Raw genomic sequence first — 17,821 nt, 5'->3', positions numbered from 1 at the left:
GGAATCGGGTCTGGTGCTCGAGAGTACTCCGCTTTCTCTATTTACTTTAGTTTTTTGCAATGTGAAGAAATGGTCAAGGTGTCAGGACTCCATGGGCATTTCAGGTGTTGGCTGGGTAAATAGATACCCACCCTCTTTTTTTTTTTTAATTTCCACTTTTTACCGTAGAAGGTGAGGAACGTGGAGGCACGTGAACCCTAAAGGCACGCCTCCGTATGTGTGTGTGTGTGTGTGCGCGCGCGCGCCCCCCCCCCCAGCAAGGGCACCCCAGGTTCTTAATTGGATGCTTGTTTACACCTTACTGCCTGGCCCTCAGGGGGTCAGGTGTTTTCCCGGGCTTATGTGGGAGGGTGTGCGTGTGGGAGTGGTGGCGGAGATTCCCCTCTCCCGTGATCCCCTGCGGCGGGGCCAGACCTCGGCGAGGTCCGCGGATAGTACAGAATACCGCAGGGCGCGGGAGGACCGTCCGCTCGCTGAGCCCGGCCCCGCCCCAGGCCCCGCCCAGGCCCCGCCCTTCCGATTCGGCCCCGCCCCTCTCTCCTGGCCCGGCGGGCGCCGGCCCCGCCCCTCGCTCCCAGCATGCCGTGCGGCAGCGGCGGCGCGGCGGGCGGAGTCGGGAGGTGGGGTAGCCGTGGCTGTGTGAGCTTGAGGATCCGCCGCCACCGCCTCCTCCTCGCTGTTCTCCTCCTCCTGCGCCCCGGCGTCGCGGGCCGCGTACGGCCCTGTAAGAGACGTCGCCTCCCCTTCCTCCGCCTCCCTCTCACCGCGCCGCTCCCGCCTCCCAGTCCTGCGCTGCGGGCTCAGGCGGAACCCGGAACGGCCGTCCGCCTCCCCCGCCCTCCGCCGCCTCCTCCTCCTGCTCGGCTTCCTCCTCAGCCCCGGGCCGGAGCGGAGTGTCGGCGGCGGCCGGTTCGGGCGGCGATTCGCGCTTCTTCGGGCGGCGGCGCTTGGCCATGTCGTGTCGGGGAAGGTAATGAGCCGCAGAGCCCCGGGGTCTCGGCTGAGCAGCGGCGGCGGCGGCACCAAGTACCCGCGGAGCTGGAATGACTGGCAACCCAGGTGGGTGAGCCGGCGCCCAGCCCGCCGACCCGACCCCGGGCCCCGCCTCGGGCGGGCCGAGGCCTAGGACCGCCGGGGTGGGAGGCGCGGCCTAGGCTCTCCCCCCTCCTCCCCCCACCCCATCCCCCGCCCCGGGGAACCAGGCGCGGCTTCCTGGGTCCCCTCCTTCCCCGGCCGGGGGAGGAAGGCCGCTGGGTGGCGAGGCCTAAATGCCTCCCCTCTCCCTGCATTTCAACTTGGGGGCTGGAGCCGAGAGCCAGGGCGCCGGGAGAAGGCACTGGCCTAGGAGTTGGGTGAAGGAAGGGGGACCTGGCGGTGGGGGCACTTTTTACTTGCCACCTTGCCCTCAAGTTGGGATATGAGTTGGGGGATCCTGAGAGTACGGAACCCTCTCTGTTACCCATTAACTTCCCTGATCTTTAACCCTTTGAGTCCCCACGTGAAAGATTTCGTTAACTGGGATCCTTTCTGTGACCCCCACGTGTTAATATTTAAAAAAACAAAACAAAACCCAGCACTCCAAGGCATTACTCTGACAACAGCATAGTTGTGGAGCATGAGACTAGATTGTGACTGTGTTAATGGGGCCGACCGACCCTGGTACTAGGAAATGAAGTTTTCCCCAAGTGCAGGGGCAGTTACTCTGGCGGAGAGCAATTCATACCCGGACACTTGTACGGACAGTTGCTTAGAGGAGTAGAGAATTTGATTTGATTTCAGACAGGTTTGGGGCCTAGTTGGAAATGAGTATATGAGGAGAATCGAGTTTTGTTCTCCACCCCCCCGCCCCCACCACCACTTTTTGGCCACCCCGGGCCGATTGCAGGATCTCAGTTGCCCAACCAGGGATGGAACCTGGGCCTCGGTAGTGGAAGCACGGAATCCTAACCACTAGGCCACCAGGAAACTCCCTGCGGAGCATCGAGTTCTTAAAAAAAATTAATTTTCGTGTCTTTCTGATTAATCATGGGGCAGTTGTACCTAATTTAGGACTAATTTATTCTTATCTCTCTTACTGAATAAGTGCTTGTAATACTCAGACTATCTTGGAACTTAGCCCAGTGCCTAGAAAAACTTCCTAAACGTATATAATATTTTGGGGTTAGTTGATTCATGGAGCTCTCATACTTTGAAGCACACTTGCCATATGATTGTCCAGGAACTGGCCAAATAAATGTTAGACAAACACACGTTGTTGGGATGACTTTTGCTTCTTGATGGTTTCATGTAATTCCAGCAGTGTTTGGAAATAATTTGGTAGGATGTTCGAAGGTAACACTTTAATACTTGATAGAAAAATCAAAATGCTCTTTTGGCTACTGAGTGGTACACATCTCATTCTGTTTAATATGCCTTCCCAAATCCTGTGTCTGTTGAGATCGGGTGTATATAACTAGGTGACTTTAAAAGTTAATGCCTGAGCCTAGAATTGAGATAAGTAGTTAAAAAAAAATGTTTTGAAAGCATAGTTTTACTTGTTCTTTACTACTTAGGGGTTATGCCTGCTTTACATAAAATCAGTTAACTAGTTTTGGTATCTTTATCTGTAATTGACATTCTTTTGTATGTTCATTGAAATGTGTGAAATTTGATTTTTTTTTGCATCTAATGAATTAGATGATAAATGAGCTTGAATTTGACATTTGAGAGCTCTTTGACAGTAGATTTTCCATTATTTTTCAGTACTGTGGTCAGCATATGTAAAAGAATGTACACAGTATCCCTTTAGAGGACTAAATAAAGTGCCTTTCACAAATAGTCCTGGAGCTTCTGGAAAAGAATAAGTTGTAGCTTGTGTTTCTAAATAAATGGAGTAGCCCAGTTGCAGCTATGGGTTGACATCACCTGGCTTAATTTGACAGGTATGAAGCAGAATGGCTTATATAGTTGTGGAATATGTACGTGGGTTATTAGTATTGTCTGTTTTTCTTCAAGTGCTTTATTTCTTGGCTGTGTGTGGGGGAGGATGTATGCATTCTTGGAAGCTGTGCTGTTTCACAGTCTCAGAACTTACTGCCTAGGTAGACAGATACTGTGAGATACCCTTGGTTACATGGAGTAACAGTTGATTAGGATGTTGGAAATACTTGACTTTTTTGTAGAAGAGGGAATAGAAAAGTATGGACAGTACGCCATAGCAAAACTTGATTTCTTTGCACTGTTGCCTAATTGTTTTGTTAAATAGCCAATAAAAAGCTTCAGGTGTTTGCCAAGTCATAAATTTTCATGAGTTAAATTTGAGGTTGTTATTCTGTACCCTCTTCACTTTAGAAAGGTGACAGACTCCAGTTAACTGACAGAATGGAGCTCGATTTTTCCCCTTGCTTAAATGGGGGTTTGTTTTTCTAAACATCTTCAAATGCAGGCAGATTCCGTATGGCTCATCAGAGTCATTTTGGTTTAAAAAAATTTTTTTTTGCCTTTCTGTACCAGTCCTTGTCTGATTTTTTGGGTTCTATTTTACTAGATTTAGTCTTTTTGAAAAGTAGGATTTAAAAAAGCAATTTTTGGTTGGTTTCTTTTAGTGTTAGTTTGTCAGTTAGTCTGGAAACCAACTGTTGAGTCAATGATGGCCACACCTGATACTTCACACATATTGACAGGAAGTGTTCCAGGTGGCTGAATAGACTAGTGTCATGTGGCAACAGAGCAAGCCCACCTTTGCTAAAAGCATACCTCTAGCAGAAAGCATTTTCTTCGTTTTCATTCGCTGTACTCTCCATTGACTTTTTTTTTTAATAAATTTATTTTATTTATGTATTTTTGGCTGCGTTGGGTCTTCGTTGCTGTGCGAGGGCTTTCTCTAGTTGCAGCGAGTGGGGGCTACTCTTCGTTGCGGTGCGTGGGCTTCTCATTGCAGTGGCTTCTCTTGTTGCACAGCACAGGCTCTAGGCGCGCAGGCTCAGTAGTTGTGGCTCGCGGGCTCCAGAGTGCAGGCTCAGTAGTTGTGGCGCACGGGCTTAGTTGCTCTGCGGTATGTGGGATCTTCATGGACCAGGGCTCGAACCCATGTCCCCTGCATTGGCAGGGGGATTCTTAACTGCTGCGCCACCAGCGCAGCCCCTCCATTAACATTTAAGAATGATTAGGCAAATGAGTGGTTTTATTATTGGCACTAACCAGTCTCTCCTTTTCTTGACTTTATTTTGGGGAGTAATCTTCTGGGTGCACCAATCAAGATAGAGATCAGAATGATTTGTTTTAAAATTAAGTGTATATGGGACTTCCCTGGTGGTCTAGTGGTTAAGACTCCTGGGCTTCCACTGCAGGGAGCGCGGGTTTGATCCCTGTTTGGCGAACTAAGATCCTGCATGCCAGGCGGTGAAGCAAAAAAAAAAAAAAAAGTGTGTAATTTGTTATATTGTTCATTTTAATTCTCCAAGATGACAAGACTGATTTGACATTGGAGTCAAATATAGATTAGTTCAACAAGCAAGAGGGAGCGTTGTCAAATGAAAACACATAATTTTACTTCTACACTTGGGTATCTTAAGACTTTATTCGTTTAACAGATATATCTTGGGTATCTTACTGTGCCTAGTGTTAAGATCTTTCTACAGTTCTAAAAGGATGAAACTGTATATTAAAGACAGCTTCTATTTTTGGTAAAATGTAGACAGATTGAAGTTCTCACAAGTACAAATACCTTCATTCTCCATTGTCACAGACCAAAAGATGGGGAAGAGGGCTGTGAAGATAGAAAAGCCAAAAACTAGTATGTCTGACATTGTGAGAAACTGGATTTTTGAAACTAGAGTTGTCTATTCAGCCTTTTATGAGTCTGTAGTGTCTGATGTCCATAGGTGCATAATATAGTGAAATACATAAAGGGTGAAATTAAGTGGAGTTACATATTTTATAACTATAAATAGAGCTTTAGTTAAACAGAATTTAATGGTTGCCAGTTCTGTACCACAGATTTTCATGTACATTAAGGAGTTCCAGATAATTGTGTATGGGTGTTTAATTTGGGGGGAAAGTTTATTTTTTCCATTATAGAATAAAATATAATCCTTATGAAACATATGGCAATTTTATCTTTAAATTGAACCCTTTTCCCCCTTCTGTTGTGGTTCCTTTTTAAGTTGGGAGTATAACTGAAGGGTTTTTTAAATAATAGGAGATTGTGAAATATTCTAATTCAATGAAAATATTCTAATTCAGGAAATAGTGATCCTGTAGGGATTTTTATGACTAATAGAGCTACTGTCTTTAAGGAGATTATCGGTTAGTATGGAGGATAAGAAAGGGCTTTGTAAAAGGTAAAGCAGTATATGGATATTAATTGTGATATAATTCTTGGTAAAATTCTTTTTATATGTGGTTTACAGTTTAAAACTTGGAGAGTCAGAGGAGGGAAAGCTGTACAGTTGAGTAGGGGGCAGTGGGACCATGAAATTGATCTGTTCTATTTTGACAGTAAATTTGGGGGGGGGATCAAAAAATAGAAGAAAGCAGGGAAATGGCAAAATGCAAGTTGTCCTTGGTAAAATGTTACCAGTTTGGTTAGAAGGATGGGGTATTTGTGAGGTGTGATACAAATAAGAGATGAAGCTTAAGAGCTGGAGTGGGGCTGTATTGTAGGTCTTGAATCATACTGGACGTGTTTGGAATGACTTTAGGGAACTACTGAAGTTTTACCAGCATGGAAGTGGCATACTGAGGAAGATTAAAATAAGGTGTGTGTGTGTGTAACCACAGTAGGAGGCAGTTGGAACAGTCTAGACAAGAGACTGTTGAGGACCTGAATATTGTTTATAATTCATGGTTTAAATTCAGACAAAAGTATTCAGCTCAATATATGGAATTTCCATAAGCAAGAGCCCCTTATTTGTTATCTGGTGTTGATTGAGGGTGATCACTAAAGTGATACTTTTTATCTGCTCACACTTCAATTCAGGTTAGGACACTTACATTATATAGGATGATCATATACACAAAATGCAGTGTGGTTGATGGTTTTTTTTTTTTGTGTGTGAACACTGAGTTCTCACAACTTTTAAATTTAGGCTTTCCTGCTTTCACTGCTTGGCACTTGCTTACTTGATTTTCTTTCCCAATCCTAATCACCTAAAATAAATCCCTGAGGCGGCTTTCAGTGGACCTCCCTTTATAGATTCACACAAGCTGTCATTTGTTTGGTGTCTCTTCATATTGTTTTCTGGTTACCTGTCTTTGGCTATCTTAAAGTTTTCTCAGAATCCATTTTATTTTGGGGACTAGAAAATAAAACACATCCCCTCTTGTTTAGAGGTCTAACAGTGAAGGTTGCAGACATTTTGTGGTTTAATTCCTGTATGAAATACTCCAGCTTATTACTTTTTTTAATGTAGAATGTAACCTATTAAATTTTTAGGGAGACATTTGTGTTTTTCTTTTTTTTAAATTGAGGTATAACTGAAATACAACATATTAGTTTCAGGTGTATGCATATGTTTTTATTATGTTCTGCTCCATCTTGTATTAGTTGACGGTACTTTTTCTCTCTTAGTTGAATTGTTTTTTGAACTTGTTACTTTTTTGAGATAAAATTTATCCATGTATAGGTCTTAAGTTGAGTGATTTTTGACAAATGTATACACCTGTGTAACCATAACCCTGATCAAGATACAGATACACAATGACTTTGCAGTTGGATAACTTCCTTTCCCACTGCACCCCCCCCCAAAAAAAACCCAAAAACCCTGGCAGAGTGTATGTGTGGATCTTACCTTAAAAGTTATTATAGACAGGAAATTTTTGAATATTATCTTATGATTTATTACCAACTTATGGTTTCTGAAGATTGATAACCTCGTCATCTTCAACATAGTTCTGTTATTCCTCTTTTGCTATAAACAAACTTGGAATATCTGAAGATCCTTGTGAAAACAGTTTCAGATGGTGGATCCACTGTTAACCTTTTCAGGCATTTGAGTCCTGGAACACAGAGGAGCTCTGCTAAGTTTGTTGGCTAAATTTATTCCTGTGAGCTACAGGTTCACGGACTTTTCTCTTCCCTCTTGAACCTACCATTGGTAGCTCTGTTTTTTGTCCTCTCCCCAACCTAAACATTGCACTTCCCTTAAGATCCTTACCCTACCTCTGCCCTCTGTGATCCTTTCCAAATCTTGGTACAGGTCTGCAATGAAAGGTAACTGTGCTTATCACTTCAACCTTTTTTTGTTCTCCCAACTAGTTTGTCCCTGAAGGCTGAGCCTGTCATTTTCTCTACTGTTCTGTGTACTTGCCCTAAAGCACTCCCCAAACTCATTTCTGTCTTAAGGGCCTTTGCAAGTCCTGTTCTTGCTGTGTAGCTACTGCATAGATTGTTCTTCTCAGAGTGCTTGACCTGGGTGTTTTCATGCTATCTCAGCCTAAGTGCACCCCCTCAGTGAGAAGCACCAGGCTTCTCTAATAACACTCACTATCTGAGTTTTTTTGTGTCTTCCCCAGTAAGACATAACCTTTATGTATGCATGCATCTTGTATAATGGTTTTACTTCTGTATCCCTTCTTCCCTACCAGTGCATCAGTAAATAGTAAACACTCTAAATTTGAGTGTCCTTTCTCAAGTAAATACATGAAAATGGAATTCTGCAAGTTTGTTTTTGTGTTTAGAGTTAACTGCAGGGCTTAGAACACTGTAACTGTAGGAGGCATTTTGAGAGGAACTGTTCCTTGTACAGCAGCTCGGTTAGCCCGAGGCAGCAACTTAAGTAAGGTGATTGTACAGGTTCAAAGGGACAATGTTCTAGTGGACTGAGGTGGCCAGATCAGACTGTGGCCATTTAAGATTCATAGGTTTTATCCATCTTGAAGAAATACTCTGCTCACATAAAGTTAATTTACACATTGACAGTTTATCCCATATCTGTTGTATCTATTTGTACATTATTTAAACAGTCTAATCACCAAAAAGTTAAGCACTGGGTGGGTTGAGCCTCTTTTGACATTCCATTAGAAGGCCTGAGGAAACAAACCTCTTGCCAGTTGTATGCCTGCTGATTGGGGAATGACTGAAATCCAAATTTTCCAGAATCAACAGGTTTCTTTCATAGTGAATTACTTCTTTCATATTAATCTTCATACCCTTTGAAGAAAGGAGATTGTATTCCTGTTAGAAATCATTCCTTAGGAAGTTAATGTTGCTACTCATAGCATGTCTAGGATCTCATGTTTATTATTTAAAAACCTGTTACGGACTTTTTGTGTTTATTACTTAAAAATCTTTTTCAAAAGAGGAGTTTCTGGGGAATTCCCTGGCAGTCCAGTGGTTTGGCGCTTTCACTGCCAGGGCCTGGGTTCGATCCCTGGAGGGGGAACTAAGATCCTACAAACCACACAGCCCCCCCACCTCCCCCCCAAAAAAAAAAGAGGAGTTTCTGGCTTCCCTGGTGGTGCAGTGGGTTAAGAATCCGCCTGCCAATGCAGGGGACACGGATCTGAGCCCAGTCCTGGAAGATCCCACATGCCGCGGAGCAACTAAGCCCATGTGCCACAACTGCTGAGCCTGCGCTCTAGAGCTCGTGAGCCACAACTACTGAAGCCGTGGTGCCTAGAGCCGGTGCACCGCAACAAGAGAAACCACCGCAATGAGAGTCCCGTGTGCTGCAACTAGACAAAAACCCGCGCACAGCAACGAAGCCCCAGTGCAGCTAAGAATAAATAAAATAAAATAAATAAATTAAAAAAAAAAAGACTTTCTGGTATCAGAATTGTAGATTGCTTTTTGGTATGGAATTTACTAAATTCTGCTATTTCTTTGTTTATAAGGAAAGGCACTACTTTTTTCTTTTACCCTTTTTATCATCAATAAAGCACCTCAGCAGTGCTCTTATAGGTCTACAAGAAAATTATTACAAGCTCTGCAGTGGCCTAAGGTAATTATATGTATATGTCTGCAGATTTTTAAAAAAAATTGTTGAACTTAGTATTTACTAGATTTTTATTTTTGGGTGGCATCTAATGTATTAATACCTTTTGCTGATTAGGCAAAAGCCTTCACTAATAAGCATGTCTTGAACTATATAGTGACACGTATTAGTTTTTCCTCTGTATATAACAGCATTGGCAACAATCTTGTTTTTTACTGAAGTTCTTTGAATTAAAATTTTCCCTCTTATTTAAATTTAATTGAAAAATTATCTTTACTGTCTCCTCTTTAGCATTTTAATCTTCTGATTTAAAAAGATGTGTGTATATGGAGTGTGTGTGTCAGTGTGTGTGTTTGAAATTTTAACTTTCATCTTGGAATATTTAGTTCTTTGAAGCAACCCATGACTCTCGCTATCCTGCCTCTTAAGGGTCTCCCTAGTTTATATTCCTAGTAATATGAACCCTGGAATCCTTGTCTGAAATATATCACTTTATTTCCAGTCTCTTTGCTTTGATTCTGACACTGGAAATTCAGACTCATTGCCCTAATGACAGAGTGTATGTTGACTTCCTGCAGTTTGCCAGAAATTAGGCAGAAAAATCTATTAATTTGAGGGAAAATGTCGAACTTTTTGTCTGTTCTCTGTAGAATGGGACTCTCTTCTGATTTGATGATTAAAAAGATCCAAAGATGATCACCAGTATCACATAGTATTGTACAGATGAATTAATGCATATTTAATTGGAAAGAAAACACATCCTGGATTTTCTTTCCTAAAAAGATTGATTGTTTTTCTTCCTGTCCTTATATTCGTTTGATAAATGTGAAGAAAAATGAAAATGGTTTTCCAGAAGTAAGACAATGAATCTTGAGATTTAGTATCTATTCATTAGTCTGGTTTAGAGGAATCTACCTTGAGGTACAGTTTGTATTGTTTTTGCAGGACTTGAGTTAGAATTCTGTTATAAATGATTAATTGTCATTATTTGAAATATTGACGTAATTTTCATATGTGGTATCTTGTTCCTTTTTGAAAATACTGAAACTAAAGATGAACTTATGCTTAATAAAAGTGTGTTGGGGGGTGGTAATCAATTGACTGACTATAAGACAAAGTTTTGTAAAAGCAGCCTTTTATTTAATTAAAGTGGCCTATCTTGTATAGTTACTATAATGCTAGTATTCTCTATGTTTTTATTGTAATCTTATTGAAGATGTGAAAATTATACCACAGTGCTCTTCTCCCTGCTCTTTTAGTCCATTTAAAAATCCACTTGTCTTAGTATAATTACATTGGAGAAGTTAGAAGTAGAACCAGAGTGTTTTAGATTCTTCTCTAAGGTATATTTATTTTTAAGAATGTGTGCATTTTTAGTTTTGATCCTTTACAAATATTTGTCTTAGGAGAGGCTGGTGTCATGAAAATAGCAATGGACTAAGAATGGGAAGACAGAGGTCTTTTGTACTGACGTTACCAGCTGTCCCTCTGAGGAGGGATGCATTCCCTAAGACTGCAGGGTTGTGAGGGTTAAAGATAAAGTTTGGGAAATTACTTTCAAAACTGTAAAATGCTATACAAATGATATTTATGTTGTCACATCTGAATCAAATTTGGAATTTTAAAGAACCTCCCTCTTTTATCTCTTCCTCAAAAAGTTACAATTTACTACACACATGCACCCACACTCTAGTTCAAATTTCATTTTTCTCTTCTAGAACTCTAAGTACTAGAGTGTGTGTGTCTGTATGTGTGTGTGGTAACTTCTAAAAGTTTCATGAAGGGCATTTATGTCAAGTGTCTTAGAGGATATATGACTGGAAGCTCATATAATTATTAAATTTCTATTAGGTATGGCATTTGCCATCCTTAGTATAGTAGTGGCTTTTCTTTTTACATTTTCTACTTACAGGCTTCTAGAATGAAAATTTCCATTAGGCTATCATCCTGTTTCAAGTTGGCCAATGAGGAATTTGACTGTATCATTCTTTATTTTTTCTATATATCTTATAATTCACACTTTAAGAACTTGATACCAGTTGAAATTGTGAGACAGCAAAAATAATCTAATCTTTCTGACTGCATTTATTGTAGGGCAGGTGCAAATGGATAAATAGAGACAGGGTAGGTTAAAAGGTAGCTTGTACCTTGCTTGACTTTCATTATACAGTTGGAATTTAAGAACTGATTCTTATAAGAACATCAGTTGAATGCTGCATTGCGTTTTCTCCCCTACTCTAGTATGTATGTATGTTTGTTTTAAAGGGAGTAGGGAAATCATGGAATCATGGAAAGGATAGACTCTGGCAGTGTAATAGTTTGAAATACATAAAAAAAGAAGAACCACATACATCTTCTAAACAGATAGGAATTAATGAAATTTTGTATCATTATGTAGTGTATATACAGTATTAAGCTTTCATGAGATTTTGGTACTATTTTACATTATAGCACTATAAATTTACTCAAAATGCGTAAATACTGTCTCCTAAGGAACTTCATATCTAGAAACATTGATTTTTCTCTTTCGTTGTAAAGTTTTTATTTTATACCACTTAAATCGATCTGATACAAGTGTGTTTAGTGTAAAATGTAACAAAAGAAAGAGATAGGGTTTGTATAGGCCTTTTGAGTTTAAAGTGGCTTAAGTGATGATTTTGAACTGTTTCATAGCTTTCTCAAACTTACAGCTAAATACTTTAAATACCTCAGTGTATTTCTGGCCACTGCTGAGCACAGTTGGAGTGCTGTTTCTTGGCGCTTGATTGCTGCTTACTAGAATATTTCAATAACTACCCCAAACTGTCTTCATTTAATAAATATTTCTGCAGTTAGAAGGGTAATCTGGTTTTTGTGAAAAATATCTTCCTTTCCCAACTGTTTCATTTAGGAGCCCATGTCTTTTGAGATTTATCTATGATACATTTTTATTTGTTTATGTTTAAGTAGGGGAGGATATGGCTGTTCAACATCACCTCTGAAAAAGAGGTTCCAATGGTTAAGTAGGAGGGTTTACCATGATACCACTGATTACAGGTAGTATGTTTCTTTACCAGTTTGGTGTTTAATAGTGTTATTTCCTACCCCAGGATACCTAAGGAGATAGGTCCTAAAGGAGTTACTGGACATGTTGAAAGGAGTCAGAGTCCATTTAAAAATCCACTTGCTGTCTTCGTATAATTATGTTGGTAAAGTTAGAAATAGAACCAAGGTGTTTTAGATTTCTCTCTAAGGTGTATTTATTTAAGAGGGTTGGGGTTGGGGGTCATGTGTCTGATTTGAGAATGGCCTAAAGATATTTCTGGTAATGTCTTCCTCTGTTGAGAATCATGTGTGGAATATGAAAATCAGTGTCTTTTCCATACTTGCCATTATATTTAAGATGTGTTACATGTTAAGGAGTGCATGTTAGAATATTGCTTTTTCGATGCCCGCATCCTTGACTCTGCCCAGGATTTGTAGGGTATACCATACCATTGTGGCAGTAGAGCCTAACTTGGTAATAGTTTTCTTTAAAAATACCTGTGTCTAAATTGCCTAGTATTTACTTTTTCTTGATGTGTTACAAGTGATTTTTGGCAGCCACATCATTTTTCTTGACCTGTAAAAAAAAAAAAAAGTGGTAATGATGTTATCTGTTACACAGTACATTTTTGTACCACAGTGCTTTTTTGGATTATTTTTAAAGGGAAAATTTAAAATATGTAATTCTTAGAGAATCTCACAAGCATGTTAGTCCCTTGGGTATATGCTTGAGTCCATTAGAGGAACTTTATCAGAATAACTCTACAGTCGTTATTTGCCTGTTTTCAGGACTTTTGATTTTTATTTACTTATTTGTTTTGGCCCCCCCCACCCCAGTTTTCAGGACTTTTTATGTTTTTAAATATTTATTTATTTGGTTGTGGTGGGATCTTCGTTGCAGTGTGTGGAATCTTTTAGATGCGGCTGCAGGATCTTCAGCTGCGGCATGCAAACTCTTAGTTGCGGAATGTGGAGTCTAGTTCCCTGACGAGGGATCAAACCCCGGCCCCCTGCATTGGGAGTGCAGAGCTTTAGTCACTGGACCGTCAGGGAAGTCCCCAGGACTTTTTAAAAGATGGTCGCCACATTTCTTATATTATAAAACACTCTGCCCTATCCTAGATTAGAGTCCCCCTCTGGTCTCAAGACTTCGTTTTAGGATTTCTTTAGTGTTTAACTCTTAGTGATTCTTAATATTCTGTGTCCTAAGTGGCTATGTTTGGCATATAACTGGAGAGTCTGCGTGAGGGTGAGGGGGTGGGACATGTTTCTTGGTAGACTTTCAGTCTTTTTGTCCTTCCTTTGCTAGGGAGGTCACGCAGTAAGAGATTTCCTTTCAATCTTGGCAATTTCCCAGGCTGAATGGGATGTTTCTAAAGTACTTCCAGGACTTGCTGACAAAAGAGGAAGATAAGGGATGCAAATGGTAGCTGAAGCAGGGTTTTATTTAAGGCTGTAAACTAGCTTGGGTTAAAAATAAAGGTCAAAAAAAAAAAAAAAATAAAATAAAGGTCAGGGCTTCCGTGGTGGTGCAGTGGTTGAGAGTCTGCCTGCCGATGCAGGGGACACGGGTTCGTGCCCCCGTCTGGGAAGATCCCACATGCCGCGGAGCGGCTGGGCCCGTGAGCCATGACCGCTAAGCCTGCACGTCGGAGCCTGTGCTCCGCAACTGGAGAGGCCACAACAGTGAGAGGCCCGCATACCATAAAATAAATAAATAAAGGTCAGAAGAAAGTGAGTCCAGTTAACGTGGTGCCTTAGATTCGGAAGCCTTCAGGTGAACGATTATTTAGCATTAATAAAATTGTTTTGTTTTGTTAAATGATGAAAATTGAATTCACATCTGTATTGGAGATTAAAAGCATACCACCTTTTATCAATATTCTTTTTTTTTTTTTTTTTTTTTTTTTTGCGTTACGCGGGCCTCTCAGTGCTGTGGCCTCTCCCGCCGCGGAGCACAGGCTCCGGACGCGCAGGCCCAGCGGCCATGGCTCACGGGCCCAGCCGCTCCGCGGCATGTGGGATCCTCCCGGACCGGGGCACGAACCCGCGTCCCCTGCATCGGCAGGCGGACTCTCAACCACCGCGCCACCAGGGAAGCCCCTATCAATATTCTTAATGCCTAGTAAGAAATGAATTTATGCCAGATGAGGTACAGAACCTCATAATACTTAAATACGTGAAATAAATTAGAAGTGGACTGCCTGTCTCTCAGGCAATGATTTTTCTGATTTTGCCAGCGACAGTGCTTTGACTCTTTAAATTTTTTTTGAAAGCTATCAAAATGGGTAGGCAATAAAATATTAGGAATTTACAGGGTGTTTCTTTTTTAAAAAAATAAAGTGCTATCAGGACTTATCTCAGGCATTTCTCAAGCATTGCTAAAGAGTAAAATTACTATCTTGCTAGAAATTTGGAACTTTTTTACTATTAGTCTAGGTAATAGTTGTCTTTTACTGGTTTAAGTGCACTGTTTTGTTTCTTTCTGTACCTTGGCTAGGTTAATCCTTCCCTAGCTTAAAGTTCCAGCTCTCATGCCTGATTAATTCAGACACTGACAGTCTTTGGTTTCATTGGAGAGCATCCAGTGCTACATTTTTGCTTTTCCATTGAGAATGGCTACAAAATATGGCAGGCAATATAAGACATGAAATATCGAATTATTAAAAATAAATCAATGTTCTTTTACTTTTATACCTTTACTGTAAAGAAATGTACTCTTTCCTATATGTCAGATTTATTGAGGTTTAGTTTATATGCTGTAGAGTTCTTTGAGTTTTGAGGAATGCAGATAGTATTGTAACCATGAGCACCACAATCACGCTGTAAATAGTTCCATCATATCTTCCCTTCCCCCACCCCAAGTTCCGTACTCCCTTTTGTAGTCAACTTCTCCCAGCCCTTGGTAACTGGTCTTTTTTCCCCTATAATTTTGTCTTTTCAAGAATGTCATAAATAAGGTTTTAAAAAGTTGTTGTAAAATACACATAAAATTTACCATTTTACAATTCAGTGGTATTACGTACATTCATAACATGTGCAACCGTGACCACAATCTAGTTCCAGAACTTTTTATCACCCCAAGTGGAAACCCAGTATCAATTAAGCGGTCACTCCCCATTTTCCCCTCTTCCCAGCACCTGGCAACCACAAATCTATTTTCTCTGTGGATTTGCCTATTCTGGATATTTCATATAAATGGAATCATGTAATATGTAACCTTTTGTGTCAGACCTCTTTGACTTAGTATAACATTTTCAAGGGTCATCCTTGTTATAGTAGGTATGGCTGAATAATTATCTGTTATATACCACATTTTGTTTATCCATTCATCCTTTGATGGGCATTTGAGTTTCTGTCTTTTGGCTATTGTGAATAGTATTGTGGTGAACATACACCTATAAGTTTTTGTTTGAACATTTGTTTTCAGTTCTTTTGGGCATATATATACCTGGGAGTGGATTTGCTGGATCATGTGGTAATTCTATGTTTAACTTTTTTTTTTTTTTTTTTTTGCTGTATGCGGGCCTCTCACTGTTGTGGCCTCTCCTGTCGCAGAGCACAGGCTCTGGACACGCAGGCTCAGCGGCCATGGCTCACGGGCCCAGCCGCTCCGCAGCATGTGGGATCCTCCCGGATTGGGGCACGAACCCGTGTCCCCTGCATCGGCAGGCGGACTCTCAACCACTGCGCCACCAGGGAAGCCCTATGTTTAACTTTTTGAGGAACTGCCAAACTGTTTTCTGAAGTCCTTTGTACCATTTTACATTCTTATCAGTGATGTACAAGAGTTCCAATTTCTCCACCTCTCACAACATTTTCCATTAAAATTTTTTTGGCTATTCTAGTGGGTGTGGTTTCTGTTTGTGGTTTTGATTTGCATTTTCCTATTCACTAATGAAGTTGAGCAAATTTTCATGTGTTAATTGGCCATTTGTATGTCTTCAGAGGGATGTATCAATTCAGGTCTTTTGCCCATTTTTAAATTGGATTGTTTGTCTTTTTGTTGAGTTATAGGAGTTCTTTGTATATTTTGGATATTAGACACTTCTCTTATGAGGTATATGATTTGCAAGTATTTTCTCTGGTTTTATGAGTGGTCTTTTCATTTGATAGTGTCCTTTGCACAAAAATAAATAAGACTTCTAAAATGCATATTAAGTAGAATTTAAAAATTTGGAATCATTTAAATATATTACTGAAGCCATCCCTTTCTATTACTGGCTTCTTTTTTGTGTTCAGAGAAGTTATTCTTAAGATCTATGCATAGACCATATTTTAGTTATATAAAGTTTTACCTTAGAAGACAAAATTTTTACTTAATCACAATGGATTTTGATCCAAGGTCATCTTCTCCTCAGTTCCCCACCCCTCTCCATGCAGCAACCACTATACTGTTTTCCTTTCCCTATGAAAGGTGTGTGGTATTAGATAATACAGTACCTCTGCCTTCAATACTAGCATCTTTTCAAACTAGTGGGCAAATTCAAGCTAGTATATAACTACTAAAGTGCAAGCTAGTGTGGTTCTCTCTTTGAGTGTTGTAAGAGTTTGAAGAAGGGGCTGAATGATGGAATTTTTATTTTATTTTTCTTTCTGAAAGCACAGAACATTTTATACTCCTAATTGGAACTTATACTAACAGTTCTTTTTATTCTAGATTGTAAATTCTTAGAGGGTTGGAACTATCTTACTTAGTTCGCCTTTTGGAGTCATTACTCCTAGTTAGTGCTCTTGTTGTAGAACATAACCAAGAAAATATTGTTGATTAGGGAGTATGGGTTCTAGGTTGAATGTTGAACAAAACTTAGTGTTGGGTTAGGTTAGGGGACTGCATTCCAGTGTCAAGAGAAAGGCCTCAATTGTGAGAATAGGCAATCATTTAGTCAACAACTAATTTGTGTGCCATCAAGGCAATGAGGGGTACAGTGATAAGCAACGCTAACAGGCTCTTGCCCTTTTGGAATTTACAGTCTCCTGGCAGAACACAGTTAAATAAGCTTCTCAAATGGTGTAAGAGCTAAGGGAACTATTAGGTTCTCTGGAAGCACTTATATAGCAGGGACTCCTAGTCACCCTCAGGGGAATCAGAAACTTTGCGAAGGAAAGCTGAAGCTTGAAGGACATTGAAAAATTAGCTAGGGTCGGCGAGTGCTGAGGACAAGGCTGTTCCAGGCAGACGAGCTGAGCAAGGTGACTGAAAGATTGGGATGGATGGAGCATAGAATGTAAAAGGATTACAAGAGTGTGGAGAGTTAGCTGAAAAGGGAAGTAAGGTACATAAGATGATAAAGGGCAGTGGGAGGACATCAGATTTGTGTTTCATAAGAATTATTTTTGTTGCACTGTGGAGGAGAAGTGAGAGAGAGGTGAGAATTGGAGGTGGGAAACATACTGTGTCTGACTGGCCAAATAGTGCCATTTATTGGAAAATACCTGATGATGGTACCATTTATTAAAATGGGGGTTCCAGGAAGAAAGGAGCCAGTTGTGTTTGAGGCATTAGAACATTAAGATTGTTTTTTTAAACAGTTGGGTTTATAGGTCTGGACCTCAGAGTGGACATATATGATGGAGGCCTGGATTTGGGAGTCGATGTCCTATGGGTGATAAGTACTGCCATTGGCATGGATTGCGGGAGAGAGTACAAAGTGAGATGCATAGAGGGCCTGTGGTCAAGCTTTGAGAAACTCCAAGATTTAGTATTTGGTAGAGGAGGCTGAGCAAGCCTTCAAAGGTTCCTGAAAAAGCAGAACCAGAGAGGCAGCAAGAAATACAGACTATAACATACAGTAAGCCAAAGGAAGGGAAGAATCTGGTTACTTTGAATTCTCAGGATCTGAGCCCAAGTTATTGTAAGGATTTTAAAAAGAAGTTTTCAT

The 17,821-nt window shown here is 40.6% G+C and overlaps 1 protein-coding gene across 4 annotated transcripts in view; it reads left to right on the top strand.

The window, feature by feature from the left end:
- Window positions 1–610: 610 nt before the first annotated feature.
- Window positions 611–17,821, top strand: part of SMG1 (SMG1 nonsense mediated mRNA decay associated PI3K related kinase) — a 98,127-nt gene continuing 80,916 nt past the window's right edge. For 2 of the 4 annotated variants that reach the window (XM_032604115.1, XM_032604112.1), the window contains exon 1: window positions 629–1,059. In XM_032604115.1, the coding sequence (XP_032460006.1) occupies window positions 974–1,059 (86 nt within the window). In that variant the 5' untranslated portion in view covers window positions 629–973. Of the gene's footprint in view, window positions 1,060–17,821 lie in introns of all 4 variants that reach the window. The other 2 variants (XM_032604113.1, XM_032604114.1) reach the window with 2 other exon arrangements.

Source organism: Phocoena sinus, chromosome 15 (assembly GCF_008692025.1).
Source record: "Phocoena sinus isolate mPhoSin1 chromosome 15, mPhoSin1.pri, whole genome shotgun sequence".
Lineage (NCBI taxonomy): Eukaryota > Metazoa > Chordata > Mammalia > Artiodactyla > Phocoenidae > Phocoena > Phocoena sinus.
Note: the sequence above shows the minus strand (reverse complement) of the source record. Positions and strands in the feature narration are given on the sequence as shown.